Source organism: Biomphalaria glabrata, chromosome 2, assembly GCF_947242115.1.
Source record: "Biomphalaria glabrata chromosome 2, xgBioGlab47.1, whole genome shotgun sequence".
Lineage (NCBI taxonomy): Eukaryota > Metazoa > Mollusca > Gastropoda > Planorbidae > Biomphalaria > Biomphalaria glabrata.
The window spans coordinates 9666119-9681212 of NC_074712.1; the positions used below are offsets into that span (position 1 = coordinate 9666119).

The following is a 15094-nucleotide window of genomic DNA, read 5'->3' on the forward strand; positions in this document are numbered from 1 at the left end:
TTCATCTCGTAACTGGTGGGATTTAAGGCTCATAAAGGCTTGGGACAGAGAAATATGTGACGACTAAGATATATGTCAGAGGTGCTGTGTGGACTCTGAAAAGTTTTAGTTTCCTGTGTCCTTTAGAAGGTTAATTTTGACTCGTTCACACAGACTTTATAATGGAATGACGGGGAACTAATCAGATGACAACTATTTGATGAGAATGGTTATTTAGAAGGATATTTAAACATACTAGCATTCAAACTTTATATCTCTGCACTGGCAGAGACTCCGTAACGAGGACAGACACAAAGATAAAGGCACATTTGTTTTTCCATATTCTGTGGAAATTTCGTACACGTGATCTTTCTTCCAAGGTGCCATTAGATTTAGAATATGGAGCAGGTTGCCTGAATCAGCCATGAAAAGCAATGACTAATTATAATTGAATTCCCAAATTAACATGCTCGACTCTAGTGACACATAGATAAGACAAATTGACTTCATTAAAGGAACGTCTTTCATTTCAAAGATAAAAACAATCGATAAAATATAAGAGAACAGCGTCCAGACTAGTATGTCTCAAACTGTGGGGGCCAACCCACGTCACCAACCCTCTTTAGGAAAGCGCCAAATGCTGACAAGCGGGCGCGAAGGCGGTTTTTTTTTTTTTTTTTTTTTTTTGTTTTCAGAAACACAATGAATCCAAGATAGAGAAGATAATAAACAAAATAATACAACAGGAAACAAATGTGGAAGAGGGACAGAATTAGAGGTAAGGAGTAGGAGAAGGAGAGAATGCATCACGGACCTATATAATAAATAGTATGATACATATAGGTCTGTGGGAAGCAAAGAATCTCTAACGAAAGAGAAACAAAAAGTTTATGAAATAGAAAAAAAAAATTAATTTAGACAAAATACCACTGACGTAAGACTTGGACATCTTATATAATTGTAACAAAAGTTGCAGTGAAGAAGTAACTATATAACTAGCACCAGATTCAGGCGGATTGTGCACTTCGGCTTACAAGATATACACGACACTATATTCCTATGCGTAGATGTGATATAGTAAGTGGACTTACAAATCATTACAATAGTGTAACAGTATTATGAATGTAAGGCTTTTCGACAGAATACTAGCAGTTTCCAAAAGGAGACCACTAAGATTTAAGATCAAACAATGATGACTCTGTTTAAAATGTATTAAAATAATTTTATTACAAATATTTTTCAACCAATGACTGAAATATTAAAATAATGAACGAAAACTAAAATGACCCCTTGCTGAATGAAAGCCTTGAAACAACATTTATAAGCACTGAATTTTTAATTGTGTAAGGGGGCGTAACTCATAAAACAAGGTTATATACATATTGATGTGTACTGAGTACATTTCCTTTACTTTGACATGTTCGCAGATTCTTGGTAAATTCTAGTTTATCGGCTATTTTAAGATCTTATAACAAAGGCAGTCGTCTTCGTTGAAATTTAAGTCACTTTATCTTTTAAAAACTCGTTAAATCCAAAAGAAGTGGAAGATGTGTACATCGATTTCCATTCCAATAAGGTCAAGGTCTGCACTTAAAATTTAAGGAAGCCTAGAAATAATACTGTATAATGATTATATAATAACAATCCGCCTGAATCTGGTACTAGTTATATTGTTACTTCTTCACTGCAACTTTGGCTACAATTATATAAGATGTCCATATATATGTGTTTGTATTACCACAAAATGCGAAATGCAGGCATACTATTGAATGCCAGCCGTTTTCAGGCAAAGTAAGAAATGATTCTCCATTACCTGCTTTATCTATGCGTTAGGTTTACATGAAGGACTAGATATAAATCAGGCAAAGTAGATTTCTTATCTAAAATGATATTTATAAATAAAGAATTAAAATGAGGAAAAAAATGAAAATCATTTCTTAGGCTTAAAAAGGTTACAATGATAGTTTGTGGGAAACACAAACACAGAATTGGTCCCCGAAGTGATACAGTCAGACTGGTAAAAAGGCAGGTCTCAATATTTTCAGCACAAACTTCAGAAACTATGAAGTGAAAACTATCAACAGCTACAACCCTGTCTCCGTTGATACAAAAAGAAAAGACGTGTACTTGTCATAAGTGTTGCCCATTCTCTTGTCTTGTTAGGCCGACTGACGTCATGATACCACAGAATATGGAGATTCATTAATGTTATTATTATTACATTTTTAGTATTCACAAGTGTATTAAATGATCACATTGTAATGAAGGTAGCAGAATTTAAGTCATTGATTAACACGCATGGCTAGATTGACACATGGAAATAGGAATAATTATTTTCTTGTTTGAAGTAATGGCTGTAATATATAAGATAAGACCTTGCCATCAACTCAAGAAAATATTAAGAAACCGGAACAAACACAAAATAGAGCAGTGAGATTCATAACTAACGAATATTCACATTTGACTAGAGTTACACCTTTAGTAAAATCACTAAATTTAGAAAGCCTTCAGGAGAGAAGACTCAAAAGTAAAGTAGCAATTATACATTAAACACTGAACCATAATCTTCAAATGCAAAAACAAAATGAAAAAAATATTCATAAAGACACAAAGATAAAGGCACATTCCTCGTTCCATATGCTAGGACAAATTTGTAGAAATGCTCTTTCTTCCCATGTGCTATCAGAGCATTAAATGGGTTACCTGAGCCAGCCAGGAAAACCAGTTACTTGGCAGAATTTTAGTCATTGGTTAATATGCATGACTTAATGCATGACGCGTAGGACGTAATCATCTTCTTTTTTGATGTAACATGTGTATTATATAAGATAAGATCATATTTATAGAATGATTATCTAATTAATGTTTTTTTTAAAAGGCCCAATCTGTCATTCAAGGTCTCAAGGAAGAAATTTTCCCCACGGGTTATATGTCTTGAAGTTTACGAACATTTTTCATTAAATTTCATATTAAATATTTCGATGGTCAATTGATAAGCTGAAGAAAAGTCAGAGCTTGTACTATAATTTTTTTGTTGTTGTTGTGGGCGGGAGGGCAGGGGGTAGGCTATAAAGTATGTTAAGGAGAATCATTAAAATGCGGCCCGTTTATTGGAAGTTTAAAAAAAAAAAAGATTAGGGGATATTCAGATCAAAATGAACAATATAGGCCTATATAGTTACTATAGTCTGAAAACAAATCAACACGCATAGCCGGTGTGAAATGCTAGTTCCCTTTAGGACTACATTAGTGGAATTGCGTCACAAATATGTACATAAGCCTACTATGTATAAATGACCTCAGGCCTCAGGTAGGGCCTCATATAGATCCTTTGACCACGTGACTTATGACCCTATGAGGCTATGTTAACTACGTGTAAATACCTTGCAAATATGTAATGTTATATTTACATGTAATTCCCTTACAAGTGAAGCAACATTTGTGTAATTCCATTACTAACTGTGTCATTCAAACAGAGCTGCGAACGCAGTTTCGAGAGACTATCTAAGTCTAAGTTATAGGTCTAGACTGTTGATATGGATTATAGATTAGTCTAAGTCCAGCTTGTTGGATTGGTAAAACATGTAGGGCCACCGTAGGGCAGTCAGAGTAGTATACCTACATTCTTTAGAATCTATGTGCCTTGACCACTGCAACAAGATAACACGGTCGGAATGATGACACTACTGAAAGACCTATCGTGAATTTCGTTCCACTGAGCTGAGTAACAGCCGAAATAGCTCAGTTGGGAGAGCGTTAGACTGAAGATCTAAAGGTCCCTGGTTCGATCCCGGGTTTCGGCAGAATTTTTTTTATATATCTTCTCTTAAAGACTTTTTTAAAAAGCACTTTCTTTAGAGTTTTCTTAGGAAACCAAACATTCAGAATCTGATTCAGATTAATCAGATTATTCAGATAACACAACAGAATCAGAAAAAAATATCTTCCCCTCAAACACTCTTAGTCCAAATGTGTAAAGCTTGTTCTCAATAATGGATCAATACTCACTGAACCAATGGTCTTTCGAAGCTTGAACCTGTTTGTCGCCTAAAGCAATAGTTATAAGAAAATGTTTACCCTGGGACCTCTTTATGCGGTCAATAGTCTGCCCACAGACTCCTAAGCTACATCCCTACATTCTAAATGCATAGATGATAACTTTTGTTTAAAATATAAGTTTAAATAAAGTAACGACTTCAAAGGTGAAAGGCATTTTAAGAGTGTTTATAGGCTATGTCCCACTCAATGTTTGCAAGTTGCAGCCGCAAATCTCCTCGAGCACAAAATTCTAGTCAGTTTCTTTTTATTTGTGATGAGGTTCATAACGTCACTGAATCCATGTTCTACCAAATAGAAAGACAGGAAAGCAGTCAACAACTTCTACACAATAACCCATAATGCAGGATGTAAAACTGGAATCTGTTTTTGTAACCAGACTTTGGGGTCTCCTTATTCAATCATTGGTTTAAGTTCCTCGTTTGTGGATAGTTCAATAAGAGGCTTCTGTACTAATATGGACTCATCTGTGATTGAGATCTGAGTTTGTCCACGCTCAAAAGGGTTCAAACCCAGCAGGCAATATCCAAGTGAAGAATGTCTACAAATTTTTTGGTTAAGTTCGCCATAGAATGGTTCTTAATAGACATAGACGTATTTAACAGTAGTCAGGGTCGATTATTATTTGGTTATTTAAATTGACTTTGTGTTTTGTATATACTTTTCATCTGCGGACCCTCTACTGCCGTCTGCCATAGAGGATTAAAGAAAATAAAGAGTACATCATTCGACCGTTCTTAGATTGAAATACTTTATGAGGAGCTCTTTATTTTTTTTAAATGCACATTGTAAATAATAAGTTGATCCGGCCAACAACAATAATAGTAACAACGTCATTTCACTTTTCAGTATATATAATATTATATATATATGTGTGTGTGTGTGTGTATATATGTATGTATATAAACATGGGCGTAACCGAAATGAAATCCCCCCCCACCCCTTTTGCAAGGAAGTGGAATATTGTGACTGATTTTTTGCTTTGATTTTGTTAAACCATCTTTTGCCCTAACACAGCCGAAAAGGGGGGGGGGTGACTTTAAAAATCTCCTCCCGGGGGGGGGGGGGGGTTGAGGTTAAAAAAAACCCTCTTCTATAAAACAAAAACAAAAATAATACAAACGACAGTCACCAAATTCCATAAGCATTACCACGGGAGATTTTGAGTTTATAACCCCCTCTCTTCAATATAAGAATAAAGCACACAACAGTCACCAGTTTCTATGAGCATTTTGAGTTTAAAACCTCCTCCATAGGGTTTTAAGTTTAAGCCCCCTGCAGAGGGTTTGAGTTTAAAACTCCTTTTTAACGGGGTTCAGTACTAAAAACAACCTCTTCAATATAAAATTAAACTACAGTCACAAAGTTCTATGAGCGTACCAAGGGTTGGGTTGAGTAGAATTTAACACCCCCCTCCAGATGGTTTTGAGTTTAAAACAGAGAGTTTTGAGGTTTAAACAAAACCTCTTCAATATTATTCTAAAGCAAACTACAGTCACCCAATTCTAAAAGCGTAGCTAAGAGTGTTTTGAGTGTTATAAAATAACAATAAAAATTCCCTTTAAGATCTAAAATATAAAGCAAACTACAGTCATCTATCTAATTCCATGAGCGTAGCCAAGAGGGGTTATAATTTTCTACGAGCCGCTGGGCTCCATTAATTAAGTGCAGTGAATAGCAGATTTGGTTTTTGAACTAAAATTTTTTAATGGCAAGATAATGCACTGTAGTTACCCCAGGCCTACATAGAGGAAAAAAACTAACACGAGTAAGATTTGAAAAAATGTCAATTGGCTTTGAAACTCGACATTACGTTGTTGTGTGTGGAATTTTTCCACCTCGATATTCACAATCTAAAGACGATTTTTTGTTCTTAGTTAATTCTAGATTTTTTTTTAGATCTAGACATAGATCTCTTTCTCTGTCATATCCATTTTCACCATTCTTTACCCACCCTCTTTTTTTTTCTCACCGGTAACGTGACGCGTAATACGTTAAATATTTGCCAGTTTGTACAGCAAAAACATTAATTAATATTTAATTTAATAATCAGTATTTAAAGAAATTACTAAAATAAATTATATAGCATAAATAACTATTTGTACATTTTTATATTTGTACCTTAATAGTTGTCAAGAAAAAAAAGATTCCATTTTAACATATATATTATATACATCTAGAGATCTATAAGTTGTGATGTGTGCTTAAAAATCTGGACATCGCCATAGTTTTCCATTTACGGAGCAACATGGCAGAGAGAGAAACAGGTGATCACGTAAGTAAATCTTATCTTTACTTCTTTTACGCACAAATTTCTTAAATTGAAAGAACGTTTTCGCGACTTTAAGTACACTTTCGTTGACTAACACTTTTACTGTTGTTACGATTGTTTAGTTCAAATTTAAATCGATGCCGAATCACGTTGTTTTTAAAACTTGTTCTATCCACACTGACTCTGACTGACCAGACTCAGTCACAGATGGATGATAAATCTTAAACTAGTTAAACGTTAATTTTTCAATCGCAGATTATTGCACCCTCCCCTTCCCTTTATTAAATAACAGACTGACTTGTATTAAGATGTAGATCTAGATTTATACTCTAGAGACGTCACCATTTTTTTAAATCAATTTAAAATGTCATCACTAAAAAAAAATATATTTTTTTATTTTATTCAAATTTCAATTATCACTTATTCAGACATAGATCTAATAATGATTAATTAATACATTAACTTTAACTACTTTATTAAGAAGTAGGATAGCCAAACTACTTTAGAGTTTAGAGCTAGATGGACCTGGACTTCTGCATCTAAATCTAGAATCTAGATTTTAGATCTACACCGGTCTACACTTCTAGAGTTATTGCTAGTAATATAACTAATAAGCTGTTGTTTTTTTTATAAAAATGGATTTAAAGTTAAAGGGAAACTTCGATGGTTTTGACAATTTTTTTTATATAATATGTGTTTTGGGTATTAGTTTACGAGAAAAGAAACGCTAAGTCTGGTTTCTGTTATATTTTCAGAATATGCAGAAAAAAAATGCAGATTACAAATATGTAATTTTATTTCCTCGGAGATAAATAGTTTTTAAAATATAAATTTTTAAGTTTTATTTCTTATTACCATATATTGTCATTGGAAATACGCCATTTTGGTTTTAAGGCTTAATACTAGACTCTCCCTTGAATTACTAGCCAACATTTTTCTGTTGCTGTTTCGTTTTTCTTTCTAGCAGCTATTAGATCTAATATTAAAATTCATTTAAAATGATAACATAAGTGGCATAAGAACAAAAAACTCTCTTACAAAAAGTTATTGAAAAAATGAAGAAACTTCATCAATTTATTATTTTTTTTAGACTTTCATTTCAGTAAATACACTTAAAAAATGCATAAGTTGACAGCATAAGAACAGAAAACTCTTTTTAAAAAGTTTTTGAAAAAAGAAGAAACATTAAAAACAACATGATGGTCAGTAAAGGTATCTGGGCATCTAAACTATTACTGTGTTTTGATTTACAGATAATTAATGTATTCTTTTTTTTTTAATTTGCAATAATGACTTAGTAATTGATGTTTTTCTGATGTAATTTTCCTGCGCATCCAAAACGATTAGATTTTCACCTGGGTTTCTATGTAATGTCACACTAATCTATTAATTTAATCTATTGACTTATTTTATAAGTCTCGTAAAAGAAATATATCTACGTCCATGCAGTTAGATCTATATCTTATATGCAAGGAAAAAAATGCCTGTTGAAAGTAAATTTACATGCTTGACTAACCACGGCAGTATGTATTTCGCACCTGACCACTCACACAGATAATCAGTAGCTTTGGTGTGATGTCAGTCACCTGAAAGTCTTATACTGAAGTTCTTAAAAGGAAAAAAAAAACAACTTATAAAGCTTTTGAATTTGATTTCAACACTAGAAAAACACAGGCACGACATGGCCTAAATTGTGCCGATGTGCCTCAAATCAACAAAAAAAAAAAAAAAACTAGAAAAACATATTCTTACTCAAAGACATTCTTCTGTCCAATTTTTAGTCACTTTCCTCTTCCTCCTGTTGAAAAGCTCATTTTAAGTTTATTGTAAAATATCAACAAAATGATAAGGATACAATAAATAACTTATAGATAAATAGATAACTTTCTAATTTTTAACATTCAGAAAACTAAAAATATAATAGATTTTAGGAAGCAAAAAGGCCATCTTGCAGAAATTCGTATAAACAACCAAACCGTAGAACAAGTTCAAGAATATAAATACCTAGGTACAACCATCAATAACAAACTGAGATGGAGTGAACACTGTCAAAACATTTACACCAAAATTCACAGACTCTTCTTTTTTAGAGAGCTAAGGAAATTAACATCGACAAAACAATAATTAAACTTTTCTGTACAGTAACCATCAGCAGTCAAATTAACTTTGCCATCATCTGTTGGTAAGGTATGCCATCACCTGTTGGTATTCTTAAAGACAACATGCATCCATTAAACCAGTTACATAAGATCTGAACAAAGTGGTCGTCTCCTTTCCATTAGGACTAAAACAGAAAGATTTAAAAACTCTCCTTTATCCCACTTTCTGTCAGAGTGTTACAAGATCATCTGTCATCATTGAGAAGTACATAGAAGTCTAATTCATAAAGCGCTGGTTGTGAGTGTGTGTGTGTGAATGTTGTTCGTATTTTTATCTATATTGTTATTGTACAGTAGTTACGCCAAGGTTGTCAATTGTAGTCAAACTGAATTTCCATTTGATTGGATCAATAAAAATTATCTTATCTAAATGTTGTTTTAACTTCCATCTTTTTATTTTTAATTTTTGTAAATTATACAAGTTTCTTTGTATTAATGTGAATGCTTTGTTCATTACTGGATTTTGTTTTTCTTCTCAATTTAGAGGATCATGGTGTACAGACCAAGTGATGATGATGAAGAGAAAGATGACATTGATGATGTATTAGATCCAGAGTCTGTCATCAAACATCCTCTGCAAAATTCATGGGCTATGTGGTTTTTTAAAAATGATAAAGGAAGAGATTGGAAAGACAATTTGAGAGTTATTACCACTTTTGATACAGTGGAAGATTTCTGGGGGTAAGGACATTTTTTTGTCTTGTCTTGTGTTCATTTGTTTAAAAAAAAATGTCTTTTAAATTGTAATATTATTTTCATCCCACTCTTTGCTCTACTCTAGTTTATATAACCACACACTTCCTGCCAGTAGATTGCAGTCAGGATGTGACTACAGTGTTTTTAAGGTAATTAATTTTTTTAAACATTTTTTTTTCAAATTTAGTTTATTTTCATTCTTTTGTTTTATATCAGTGTAGCTAGTCCTTTATAATTAGCTTGAGTTACCATTAAAAAAAAAGTTATGGGTTATAGAGTGCAGTGGTTCTCAAACTGGGGGTCCAAAGAATAATAAAAATGGTATAAAATAACTTTTCTCTAAAAGTAATTTTTTCATCAAATAATAGTAATCAACTCCCCATCAGTACTGTTTTGTCTGTTACATACTATTTGTTGTCGACCCAGACCAAAGATTTGAACAATTTTTCATAGGCTGTGTACTTAAGCCTTTTGCACATGGATCCCAATCACATGTGAATCCATACTAATACTGGAGCAGCTTATTGAAATATCCACAAACAAGGAGCTTAAACCTATGATTGAACAAGGGTATACCGCAAGTTCTAGTTACAAAAACTTATTTCAATTTTATATTCAGCATTGTATTGTTGACTTCTTGTCTTATTTGTTACAACATGGGCTCATCGTCATAATAAACCTCATCACAAATAAAAGAAATCTACTAGAAATTTGTTCTTGTGGAGATTTGTGGTTGCAACTTACAAACATCAAAACTTGTATACTATACATTATGTAGCTTTTTCAATAATGGGTCAGTGAGCAAGATTTGACTATATAAAGGGGTCTCTGCGTTAAAAAAAAAAATTTGAGAACCTCTGTGTTAGTGAACAGTACCAAATACTTCATTAACTTTATCGAATATAAAACATGGCATAGTCTATTTTTTTTTTAAAAAAAATGTATATTGTACTTTTTTTTCCCCACATTTTTCTACACATTGTGCAGAGTTGCCTACATGTATGCATCTTGCGTGAACACGTTTTATTGGCAGAAATGGTGGTTGAGCTTGACCTCCTTAACATGACAAAGGTTAATTAAAACTGATGTTCCATGTCACTAAAACTGCAGAAAGTATCTTGTGTGGCAAATCTGAAGCTATGTTACAATCACTAGTGACTTAGCTAGGTTCCATTACTTATGAAAACCTAAATTCAACAAATGAAATCAAACACATTCAAGATTGAGTGTGTTTGTAAAAGAAAAAGCTTTTTCTAATAAGTTACATGATTGAATGATTCTAGTTTTTCCTGAGTATATTTCTTTATATTTAGGAAAATTCAAATCTGCATCTCAAAAAACACATTTCCAGGTCTGGAAATGCACATTTCCATTTTGGCATGTAGGCATCTCTGCGTTGTGTCAATAAAACCTTGTATGTGGAATACTGGTATTTTAAGTATTTTGATTTACTGAGACACACAATTGACTCAACTTCTATTGATTTTTTTTTTTTAAAGATTACACAGCATGGTGTTTTTATTGTACTTTAGTTAACTTGGACTCATTATAGTAGTAGTTAATTTAATTGATTTGTTTTAAACATAGGCTGGCATTCAACCAATGTGGGAAGATGCACAGAATAAGAAAGGAGGACGATGGCTTATAAATCTCAACAAATCTCAGCGTCAGACACATTTGGATGACTTCTGGCTAGAAACTGTAAGTTCTGTTTAGGAGATGCTGTTCACACATTTTTTATCCTTGATATAGTTACTAGGTTTTTATACATATAAATGTAAAATACATTTTTTAAAAATTTTCTCATGTCATTCAATTTGAGAAAGTGAGTCTTATAAAAAAAATTAACATGGAAATGATCAAAGACCTTCTAACCCACCCGTTGTATTATTGTTTTTGCTAAATGTTATACAAATTTATTTTTTTAAAATCTTAATTCCAGTTTAGCTATACACGTCAGGGTGCGATCATTTTGGTCCCTAATTATCGGCAGGTCAGATTATACTACCATCCCCTATGTACAAGACTAGACGAGCAATAAATTATGTAGTAAAGTTTATTAAACATTTATTGTGTAATATACACTTACAGCCAATGTACAAACAAAAACTACTAAAAGCTACATCTTTTAATAGTAAAAGACCAGTTGGCAGATGAGATGTAATGTGAGTTTACACTCCTCACGGCCAAGGACTGGTGTGAGTTGAGTGGAGTTAGTTCTGCTACAATACACAAGTTGGATGATTTTATGTATATATTTTTTGGGGACGGGGTAGTGTACATTGACTGTGACAAGTACAAATTTTGTCTAACATGCAGTGAAATAACTGGCCTAGACTTGCATTAAAAAAAAATTAACCTAGATTAACATTCACCTTTCAGACAGAGCTTTTTAAAAATCTTTTTTTACTTTTATTTGAATGGTTAACTTCCATTTAATGATTGATTTATTTTTTTTATTCCTCAGCTTTTATGTCTAATTGGTGAAGGCTTTGATGAACATTCTGATGACATATGTGGTGCAACTGTAAATATTAGAACAAAAGGTGACAAGCTTGGCTTGTGGACAAGAGATGCAAACAAAATTGAAGCTACTAAAAAAATAGGGTAAATATTTTCTTGAGATCAGCCAATGTTCTGGATAAAGGTTGTTTGCTATATAGAGAGGGTAAAATGGATTGGTATATCAATTCTTGTTCGCTTACAGTGGGAGAATGTCATGATGTGGTATAAAATGTAAAATTTCAAACATTTTTGATAATCCAAATCAAGATAGAAGAAAATTTTTTTATATGGTATTCCTTACATTAGTGATAATAATAGTTGATTGTCACTATGTCTGTACTAACAGAGCAAGATCTAGTGATACTTAGACGTTTTAAGGTTAAAAGAAACATCATACGCTGGGGCTAATAAGCACTGATTCAATATTTACTACCATAAGTTCTAGCATTCCACAGAACTGTATTTTTTAAAAAAGCTATCACAATGATGGAATTGTCTTGAAGTTTCAATCCAGATTTAGAAGTTTAAAACAATTCTAGAATGTACAGATCTACTAGACTGGGTGTAGATCTAATTATCTAGGTCTAGACTCCAGATCTAATTCTTGAGTCTAAATTAGATGATCTTTTAGTGTCTGAGAGATATATATCTAGATATTTATTTGAATTGAATCAATGACTTGACTTTAAAAAAAAAGTCTTCTAGTAGTGTAGAAATATGATCAGATTACCACAGACCTATGATTGGTGAGATTTTCCCCTTAGTTAAACTTGAAACAATTACTTGACATTTGTTATATTGGCACGGTAAACTTATAGACTACATTGACAGGGTAAACATAGTAGACTATTGACAGGGTAAACATTACTTTAATTAACTCGTATTTCTCTTTTATTTGGAATTCTAATAAAGTATTTTTGTTTTATTTATTTTCAGATTGAAATTAAAAGAATCTTTAAATGTACCTTCAAAGATTGTCATTGGATTCCAGGTAGTTCAGTTTAATATTTTTATGTTTTTATAGTTTTGATAATAGCTGTTTTTTTTTTTCTTCTGGAAAATGTATTTAGTTCTGCAGCTCTAGAAAAAGTGTTTATTCTGATTTAAATAAATCTGAATCTCTACATATTTACCTAAAATTCATTAAATCATTTTATCTCTCTGCACTTTAATTTCTCTTAATATGAAAAATCTAAGGTAGCTACTCCTAACTAAATGAAGACCTTATTTCAACCCATACTCCTGTTCCTGTTAAGACCTTACCCAGTTAACTCTTTTTCTATGTAATTATTTTCTATGTTATGACAGAATTATTTACTCGATCCATTGCTAATGTACAACAGGCATGCCTACTTCCTGCATTATGCGGAACCATCCCACAAAATCATGAAAAAGCACACTTGTTCCGAATGAAGACAACAAATTTGTTTCCCCCCATTATTTTTTAATAGTGCAAAATTAAAATACTGAATTTACGAAGATATGGTTGAGCTAAACTAGATCTAGTAGTTTAGATACTAGATCTATTCTTAGAATCTAGATATAATTATTATAATCTGTGTCCTTAGACTTAGAGGACTTATTAGATGTAGATCTAGTAGAGTAAATTTTCTAGATGTGGGACTAAAGACATCTAGAGTGACTTCAGTCACTAGAAAAGGTTGGATAAGTAGTTTTTAATTCTACTATTTACATCTACTGTGCGTAAGAAGCAAACTAGCATTGTTATTTAAGTAATAGTTGAAGTTTTATTTATTGCGCACTATCTGGCTGCAATACGTAAACAGTGTTTATGTTCCACATTGGGGCCAAATATTTTACATTTTCAACCTGGGTGTTCCACATTCGAAGTATTGGGGGTAGGCATGTCTGGTGCCACCATGGTATGGTTTAACTTCATAGATTTCATTTTTTTACTTGTTTTCAGAAAATGTCCTACTTTGTATAAAATTAAAGGAAAACAAATGTCCTTTGTAGTTAGTCTATAATAGACTTATTTGTAGTTTCTATTCAATATGTTGACTCAAAAAAATCTTACATCAATGTGAAAGTATAGCTATCCCGTTGGATTTAAAAAAAAAATTTTGTTTCTGATAATTGGAGCTTCAGTTATTTCAATAGTATTCATAGTTGTGTCCCCTGGGTGTAAGAGAAAGCTGGTTATACTGAATCCTGAGTGAAATAATGGTAAATCTAATGCTATTGTTATCTGTTTCAGGCTCACTCAGACACTGCAGGCAAGGCAGGCTCCACTGTGAAAAACCGGTTCACTGTATAACACTAGATAGATGTAGAGTAGGCGTTTGCACTTGATTTACTTGAGAAATATATATACAGGTTTGAGTATAAGACAACTACTTTAATGATTGCATTTTTTTTTTGTTCTGTTTTATCCTAGACACATTTCAACTTTCATTTGAGTAGGGCAGGATTAGAAACATGTTACTATTATATAACATTTGATTTGTTCATTTTGGGGAAATAAAAAGCTGAAAGTAAGGTTACAGTAACTTGTAGGCTGTACTAATACATTTAATATGGGTTGTGCCATATGCTTTTGATATGATCGACATAGCTGAATGCCCTTAACACCTGTATTTCTTCCCTTGGTTCAAGTTGAAAAAGGAAAATGTATTATACGCATGTCATTATTCAGGCCTGAAATGTCAGAGCGGTGATTGGTATGGCTGTTGTATAATTATTGCTTGTGTATGCGTTGATTGATATGATGTAGACTTCTCTATAAGATATGTGTGAAGTCGTTATGCATAAAAAAAATTTTCTTCATTTCATCCCTTGACTGTCTACTGACAGAATGTACTGTATCATTGAGAATCATACTATTTATTATTGCTTCATCTGCTTTTTTGTTTGTGACCTGGACACTATTATGAAACCTTGTAAATAGTTTTTGTTCAGCATGGGGTTACACTGCCTAGCAGTTACACAGACATGTAGATAACTTTTGACATTGATCAGTAGTCCTATCTAAAAGTTAGTATTGCTTGCTGTGGTGACCTGGTGTACATACTGCTTAAAATGGCCACTTGTAACCATGAGGGTCACTCCATGAAATCAATAACAACTGTTGTAGTCGGTCATTTTGTATATAGATCTGTCCGTTTGTTAGCCTAAAATGTTTGTCTCTGGGTTTTAACAGCCAGCTGACCATCATTAGGTTTTGTGCAGATTTTAATTTTCTTGTGTTATGTTGTTTGCAACCACTGTTTCCTGTGTCACAAAATGCAGACGTGACCTTGTTGTCTAGCATTTGGTAGACTAAGAAGAGGTGTAGGCTTGATTGAATACATTTTTTTTTTTCAGTTTAAAATTATGTATTATGTAAAAAAAAAATAAAAGTTTCAAAATAAAATGTTAACAGAATAAAGTTTTAATGACATTTAAAAAGTGTTGTTCATTATTACTT

General features: G+C 32.5%; 1 protein-coding gene and 1 non-coding gene across 2 annotated transcripts; both read left to right on the top strand.

Moving 5' to 3' along the window:
- Window positions 1-3709: 3709 nt before the first annotated feature.
- Window positions 3710-3782, top strand: Trnaf-gaa (transfer RNA phenylalanine (anticodon GAA)). Its single transcript has one exon. It is a non-coding gene; the product is annotated as a tRNA-Phe (tRNA).
- Window positions 3783-6220: 2438 nt separating this feature from the next.
- LOC106077738 (eukaryotic translation initiation factor 4E) lies at window positions 6221-15075 on the top strand. The gene is made up of 7 exons (XM_013238458.2): window positions 6221-6310; window positions 8951-9147; window positions 9248-9311; window positions 10750-10863; window positions 11630-11769; window positions 12604-12658; window positions 13886-15075. Exons 1-7 carry the CDS (start codon window positions 6284-6286, stop codon window positions 13943-13945), a joined length of 657 nt encoding a protein of 218 aa, XP_013093912.1. The 5' UTR covers window positions 6221-6283; the 3' UTR covers window positions 13946-15075.
- The last annotated feature ends 19 nt before the right edge of the window (window positions 15076-15094 follow it).

What these genes read in the sequence shown, in the direction of transcription:
- LOC106077738 (XM_013238458.2), top strand. Translation starts at nt 6,284, where the DNA reads ATGGCAGAGAGAGAAACAGGTGATCAC. An exon ending in AGAGAGAAACAGGTGATCAC is followed by an intron (nt 6,311 to 8,950) that starts GTAAGTAAATCT and finishes TTCTCAATTTAG; the next exon opens with AGGATCATGGTGTACAGACC. An exon ending in AGATTGTCATTGGATTCCAG is followed by an intron (nt 12,659 to 13,885) that starts GTAGTTCAGTTT and finishes TATCTGTTTCAG; the next exon opens with GCTCACTCAGACACTGCAGG.